Here is a 7500-nt window from a genome sequence, read left to right on the forward strand (position 1 = left end):
AGCTGTAGGGCTTTTATTTTGACAGTATTTGGTGATGATGGAGCTGTAGGACTTTTATTCTGACAGTATTTGTGGATGATGGAGCTGTAGGGCTTTTATTTTGACAGTATTCGGTGATGATGGGGCTGTAGGACTTTTATTTTGACAGTATTCGGTGATGATGGAGCTGTAGGGCTTTTATTTTGACAGTATTTGGTGATGATGGGACTGTAGGGCTTTTATTTTGACAGTATTCGGTGATGATGGAGCTGTAGGACCTTTATTTTGACAGTATTTGGTGATGATGGGGCTGTAGGACCTTTATTTTGACAGTATTTGGTGATGATGGAGCTGTAGGGCTTTTATTTTGACAGTATTTGGTGATGATGGAGCTGTAGGACTTTTATTCTGACAGTATTTGTGGATGATGGAGCTGTAGGACTTTTATTTTGACAGTATTTGGTGATGATGGAGCTGTAGGACTTTTATTCTGACAGTATTTGTGGATGATGGGGCTGTAGGACCTTTTATTTTGACAGTATTTGGTGATGATGGAACTGTAGGGCTTTTATTTTGACAGTATTTGGTGATGATGGAGCTGTAGGGCTTTTATTTTGACAGTATTTGTGGATGATGGAGCTGTTGGACTTTTATTTTGACAGTATTTGGTGATGATGGAGCTGTAGGACCTTTATTTTGACAGTATTTGTGGATGATGGAGCTGTAGGGCTTTTATTTTGACAGTATTTGTGGATGATGGGGCTGTAGGGCTTTTATTTTGACAGTATTTGGTGATGATGGAGCTGTAGGACCTTTATTTTGACAGTATTTGATAATGATCGAGCTGTAGGGCTTTTATTTTGACAGTATTTGGTAATGATGGAGCTGTAGGGCTTTTATTTTGACAGTATTTGGTGATGATGGAGCTGTAGGACCTTTATTTTGACAGTATTTGGTAATGATGGAGCTGTAGGGCTTTTATTTTGACAGTATTTGGTAATGATGGAGCTGTAGGGCTTTTATTTTGACAGTATTTGGTGATGATGGGGCTGTAAGGCTTTTATTTTGACAGTATTCGGTGATGATGGAGCTGTAGGGCTTTTATTTTTACAGTATTTGGTGATGATGGAGCTGTAGGACCTTTATTTTGACAGTATTTGATGATGATGGGGCTGTAGGACCTTTATTTTGACAGTATTTGGTGATGATGGAGCTGTAGGGCTTTTATTTTGACAGTATTTGTGGATGATGGAGCTGTAGGACTTTTATTCTGACAGTAGTTGGTGATGATGGAGCTGTAGGACCTTTATTTTGACAGTATTTTTGGATGATGGGGCTGTAGGGCTTTTATTTTGACAGTATTTGTGGATGATGGAGCTGTAGGACCTTTTATTTTGACAGTATTTGGTGATGATGGAGCTGTAGGACTTTTATTTTGACAGTATTTGTGGATGATGGAGCTGTAGGGCTTTTATTTTGACAGTATTTGTGGATGATGGAGCTGTAAGGCTTTTATTTTGACAGTATTTGTGGATGATGGAGCTGTAAGGCTTTTATTTTGACAGTATTTGTGGATGATGGAGCTGTAGGACTTTTATTTTGACAGTATTTGGTGATGATGGAGCTGTAAGGCTTTTATTTTGACAGTATTTGGTGATGATGGAGCTGTAAGGCTTTTATTTTGACAGTATTTGTGGATGATGGAGCTGTAGGGCTTTTATTCTGACAGTATTCGGGGCCCTCACGTGTCTGTCGTTTCTAGGGGCCCTCACGTGTCTGGGAGGAAGAGGAAGTTGGACGAAGAGGAGAAGAGCTCGGTCCCGAACCTCCTCCAGGGGGAAGTGGCTCGACTGGACGTGAAGTTCACGGTGAACCTGGACTCCGCCCTCCCCAGTAACAACGGCACCCTGCACCTGCTCTGCCGGCTCGGTGAGTCCCTTTAACCCAAACCAGTCTGGGATCGAGTCCCTTTAACCAAAACCAGTCTGGGATCGAGTCCCTTTAACCCAAACCAGTCTGGGATCGAGTCCTGTTACCCCAAACCAGTCTGGGATCGAGTCCCGTTAACCCAAACCAGCCTGGGATCGAGTCCCGTTAACCCAAACCAGTCTGGGATCGAGTCCCGTTAACCCAAACCAGTCTGGGATCGAGTCCCTTTAACCCAAACCAGTCTGGGATCGAGTCCCTTTGACCCAAACCAGTCTGGGATCGAGTCCCTTTAACCCAAACCAGTCTGGGATCGAGTCCCTTTGACCCAAACCAGTCTGGGATCGAGTCCCGTTAACCCAAACCAGTCTGGGATCGAGTCCCTTTAACCCAAACCAGTCTGGGATCGAGTCTCGTTACCCAAAACCAGTCTGGGATCGAGTCCCTTTAACACAAACCAGTCTGGGATCGAGTCCCTTTGACCCAAACCAGTCTGGGATCGAGTCCCTTTAACACAAACCAGTCTGGGATCGAGTCCCTTTAACCCAAACCAGTCTGGGATCGAGTCCCTTTAACCCAAACCAGTCTTGGATCGAGTCCCTTTGACCCAAACCAGTCTGGGATCGAGTCCCGTTAACACAAACCAGTCTGGGATCGAGTCCCTTTGACCCAAACCAGTCTGGGATCGAGTCCCGTTACCCCAAACCAGTCTGGGATCGAGTCCCGTTACCCCAAACCAGTCTGGGATCGAGTCCCTTTGACCCAAACCAGTCTGGGATCGAGTCCCTTTAACCCAAACCAGTCTGGGATCGAGTCCCTTTAACCCAAACCAGTCTGGGATCGAGTCCCTTTTACCCAAACCAGTCTGGGATCGAGTCCCTTTAACCCAAACCAGTCTGGGATCGAGTCCCGTTACCCCAAACCAGTCTGGGATCGAGTCCCTTTAACCCAAACCAGTCTGGGATCGAGTCCCTTTGACCCAAACCAGTCTGGGATCGAGTCCCTTTGACCCAAACCAGTCTGGGATCGAGTCCCTTTAACCCAAACCAGTCTGGGATCGAGTCCCTTTAACACAAACCAGTCTGGGATCGAGTCCCTTTGACCCAAACCAGTCTGGGATCGAGTCCCTTTAACCCAAACCAGTCTGGGATCGAGTCCCTTTAACTCAAACCAGTCTGGGATCGAGTCCCTTTAACTCAAACCAGTCTGGGATCGAGTCCCTTTGACCCAAACCAGTCTGGGATCGAGTCCCGTTAACCCAAACCAGTCTGGGATCGAGTCCCTTTGACCCAAACCAGTCTGGGATCGAGTCCCTTTAACCAAAACCAGTCTGGGATCGAGTCCCTTTGACCCAAACCAGTCTGGGATCGAGTCCCTTTAACACAAACCAGTCTGGGATCGAGTCCCTTTAACACAAACCAGTCTGGGATCGAGTCCCTTTGACCCAAACCAGTCTGGGATCGAGTCCCTTTAACCCAAACCAGTCTGGGATCGAGTTCCGTTACCCAAACCAGTCTGGGATCGAGTCCCTTTAACCCAAACCAGTCTGGGATCGAGTCCCTTTAACCCAAACCAGTCTGGGATCGAGTCCCTTTAACCCAAACCAGTCTGGGATCGAGTCCCTTTGACCCAAACCAGTCTGGGATCGAGTCCCTTTAACCCAAACCAGTCTGGGATCGAGTCCCTTTGACCCAAACCAATTTGATTTGTTTGTCCATCCATCCATCCATTTTCTTCCGCTTTATCCGGGGCCGGGTCGCGGGGGCAGCAGTCTCAGCAGAGATGCCCAAACTTCCCGATCCACACACACCTCCTCCAGCTGTTCTGGGGGGACCCCGAGGCGACACCAGGCCAGCTCGGAGACATAGTCCCACCACCGTGTCCTGGGCCTTCCACGAGGCCTTGTCCCACTAGGACATGCCTGGAACACCTCCCGCGGGAGGCGACCAGGAGGCATCCGGAACAGATGCCCGAGCCACCTCAGCTGCTCCTTTCGACGTGAAGGAGCAGCGACTCTACTCCGAGCTCCTCCCGGGTAACTGAGCTCCTCACCCGATCTCGGAGGGTGCGCCCAGCCACCCTTCGAAGGAAACTCATTTCGGCCGCTTGTATTCGCGATCCTGTCCTTTCGGTCATGACCCAAATCTCATGACCATAGGTGAGGGTGGGAACGTAGATCGATCGGTAAATCGAGAGCTTTGCCCCGACTCAGCTCCCTCTTCACCACGACAGACCGATACAGCGACCGCATCACTGCTGACGCCGCACCGATCCGTCTATCGATCTCACGCTCCATCCGTCCCTCACTGAGAACAAGACCTGAGATACTTGAACTCCTCCACTTGAGGTAAGGACTCCCCACCGACCTGAAGAGGGGAAACCACCTTTTTCCGGTGGAGAACCATGGCCTCGGATTTGGAGGTGCTGATCCTCATCCCGGCCGCTACACACTCGGCTGCAAACCGCCCCAGTGCGTGCTGAAGGTCCTGGTTCGTTGAAGCCATCAGAACAACATCGTCCGCAAACAGCAGAGATGAGACTCTGAGGCTCCCAAACCGGACACCCTCCGGCCCCTGGCTGCGCCTAGAAATTCTGTCCATAAAAGTAATGAACAGAACCGGTGACAAAGGGCAGCCCTGAGGAGACCAACACGCACCGGGAACAGGTCTGACTTACTGCCGGCAATGAACCAAGCTCCTGCTGCTCATACAGGGAACGGACAGCCCTTAACAGAGGGCCCCGGACCCCATACTCCCGGAGCACCCCCACAGGGCACCACGAGGGCCCCGGACCCCATACTCCCGGAGCACCCCCACAGGGCACCACGAGGGCCCCGGACCCCATACTCCCGGAGCACCCCCCACAGGGCACCACGAGGGACGCGGTCGAACGCTTTCTCCAAGTCCACAAAACACATGTGGACTGGTTGGGCGAACTCCCACGAACCCTCGAGCACCCGACGGAGGGTATAGAGCTGGTCCAGTGTGCCACGACCAGGACGAAAACCGCATTGTTCCTCCTGGATCCGAGGTTCAACTATCGGCCGGATCCTCCTCTCCAGCACCCTGGAGTAGACCTCACCGGGGAGGCTAAAGAGGGTGATCCCGACCCTCCGATCCCCCTTCTTAAAGAGAGGGACCACCACCCCGGTCTGCCAATCCAGGGGCACTGTCCCCGACCGCCACGCGATGTTGCAGAGACGTGTCAGCCAAGACAGTCCTACAACATCCAGAGACTTAAGGTACTCAGGGCGAATCTCATCCACCCCCGGAGCCACCGAGGAGCTTTCTCACCACCTCGGTGACTTCAGCCCCGGTGATGATTTGTTTGTCATTTTTCATAATTGTTTTCCCTTTTTCTGATACTTGAAAACTGAAGTAAAATCAAAGCCGTGACTAAACCGATGTTTTTCCAGATGACAAGTCTCTGCCCAGTGTTCCTCCACTGCAGCTCAGTGTCCCAGCGGATTATCCCGAACAGAGCCCCCTGTGGACCCAGGACCAGGAGATATACGGTACTACTACTACTACTACTACAGCTACTTCTTCCTCTACTACTTCTTCTTCTACTACTTCTTCTACTACTTCTTCTTCTACTACTTCTTCTTCTACTACTTCTTCTTCTACTTCTACTACTACTTCTACTACTTGTACTACTTCTACTACTTCTTCTTCTACTACTTCTACTACTTCTACTACTTCTTCTACTTCTTCTACTACTTCTACTACTTGTACTACTTCTACTACTTCTTCTTCTACTACTTCTTCTACTTCTTCTACTACTTCTACTACTTGTACTACTTCTACTACTTCTTCTACTACTTGTACTACTTCTTCTACTACTTCTACTACTACTTCTTCTACTACTTGTACTACTTCTTCTTCTACTACTTCTTCTACTTCTACTTCTTCTACTACTTCTACTTCTTCTTCTACTACTACTACTTCTTCTACTTCTTCTTCTACTACTACTTCTTCTACTACTTCTTCTACTTCTTCTACTACTACTTCTTCTACTACTTCTTCTACTTCTACTTCTACTACTACTTCTACTTCTTCATCTTCTTCTTCTACTCTGTGCTGTCAGCTGATCCCTGTTCCTCTGCTGTGACTCTCTGTCGTCCAGAAGCCAACAGTTTCCTGCAGACGCTTCACAGAACCATGACGTCCAAACTGCTGCAGCTGCCGGACAAACACTCAGTGACGGAGCTGCTGCAGACCTGGGCCCAGAGCGTCCGGCAGGCGTGTCTGAGCGCCGCCTGACTCCGCCCCCCCCCCTGACTCCGCCCCCTCACGGAGCTGCTGCAGACCTGGGCCCAGAGCGTCCGGCAGGCGTGTCTGAGCGCCGCCTGACTCCGCCCCCCCCCCTGACTCCGCCCCCTCAGAGCGCCGCCTGACGGAGCTGCTGCAGACCTGGGCCCAGAGCGTCCGGCAGGCGTGTCTGAGCGCCGCCTGACTCCGCCCCCTCAGAGCGTCCGGCAGGCGTGTCTGAGCGCCGCCTGACTCCGCCCCCCCCCTGACTCCGCCCCCTCAGAGCGTCCGGCAGGCGTGTCTGAGCGCCGCCTGACTCCGCCCCCTCAGAGCGCCCGCCTGACGGAGCTGCTGCAGACCTGGGCCCAGAGCGTCCGGCAGGCGTGTCTGAGCGCCGCCTGACTCCGCCCCCCCCCTGACTCCGCCCCCTCCCCCCCCTGACTCCGCCCCCCCAGACCTCGCCCAGACTCTGCAGGAGCTTCTGAAAGACTCTAGTTCTCACACCGATTGTCCAGCTCAGATCCCCAGTGCAGCTCCGCCCCCTGGAGGTAGCTCCGCCCCCCTGTATCGACTTCTCCTTTGATGGATTTCTGGCTCCGCATTTATCGTCTGTACATTTATCACATAAACTTTATTTTTTACTCTTCCTGTTTGATATCTGCAGAGGTTCTGATTCGTCCTGAACATCATCGTTCACGCCGATGTTTTCCTGACGTGAGAGTGTTTTTGTGAAAGGCTGAGCTCTGCGTCTGGACCGGGTCCTTCACAAACTCACTGCTCTGTTTAAACCACCACAGTGTTTTCTCATTTATCTGTAAATATGTTTCTGTTTGATCCTAAATCAAATAAAGTTGTTTTTTCACTGTGGTTTAAAGTTTCCCTTGTGTCCTGCCTCACAGGGGGCGTGTTTTTATTTCCTGCGGTGAGATCTTCCTCAGGGACCAAACGCAGACGATTCAAAATAAATATTTAAACTAAACTGTAGAAATGGATCATTTTCAGCCGTGATTATGTTTGATTAAAATCTGAATTTATTGAAAAATTATGACAAATGTAATATTTTAAATTTCTTTAACCTCCGCCTGGACCGAGCACTTTCTCCCCAGTTTTACCCAAATCTAAATACAAGTGTGACAATACTTTTTATTACAATTTTGATGACGTCATGCATATTAATGAGGCAGCAGTGTCGATAGAGCCAATCATGGAGACCTCCGTCAGACCAGCAGGGGGCAGCACTCGGACCAAACTGTCACACAAATAAATGACAGTGTTCATATTTATAAAGATTAGTTTGGGGCTGATTTATTCCTTTTTTAACAGTTGTGTTTTCGTTCTTCGTTAA

At 49.9% G+C, this 7500-nt stretch overlaps 1 protein-coding gene across 1 annotated transcript in view; it reads left to right on the plus strand.

Annotated features, from left to right (window-relative positions):
- med15 (mediator complex subunit 15) overlaps positions 1–6172 on the plus strand; it is a 45651-nt gene extending 39479 nt beyond the window's left edge. The window contains exons 17-19 of the mRNA XM_079582995.1: positions 1742–1908; positions 5321–5419; positions 6031–6172. Coding sequence (XP_079439121.1) covers positions 1742–1908; positions 5321–5419; positions 6031–6167 — 403 coding nt within the window. The 3' untranslated portion in view covers positions 6168–6172. The remainder of the gene's footprint in view (positions 1–1741; positions 1909–5320; positions 5420–6030) is intronic.
- The last annotated feature ends 1328 nt before the right edge of the window (positions 6173–7500 follow it).

The sequence above is a fragment of the Gobius niger genome, assembly GCF_951799975.1.
Source record: "Gobius niger genome assembly, contig: SUPER_10_unloc_1, whole genome shotgun sequence".
Classification (NCBI taxonomy): Eukaryota; Metazoa; Chordata; class Actinopteri; order Gobiiformes; family Gobiidae; genus Gobius; species Gobius niger.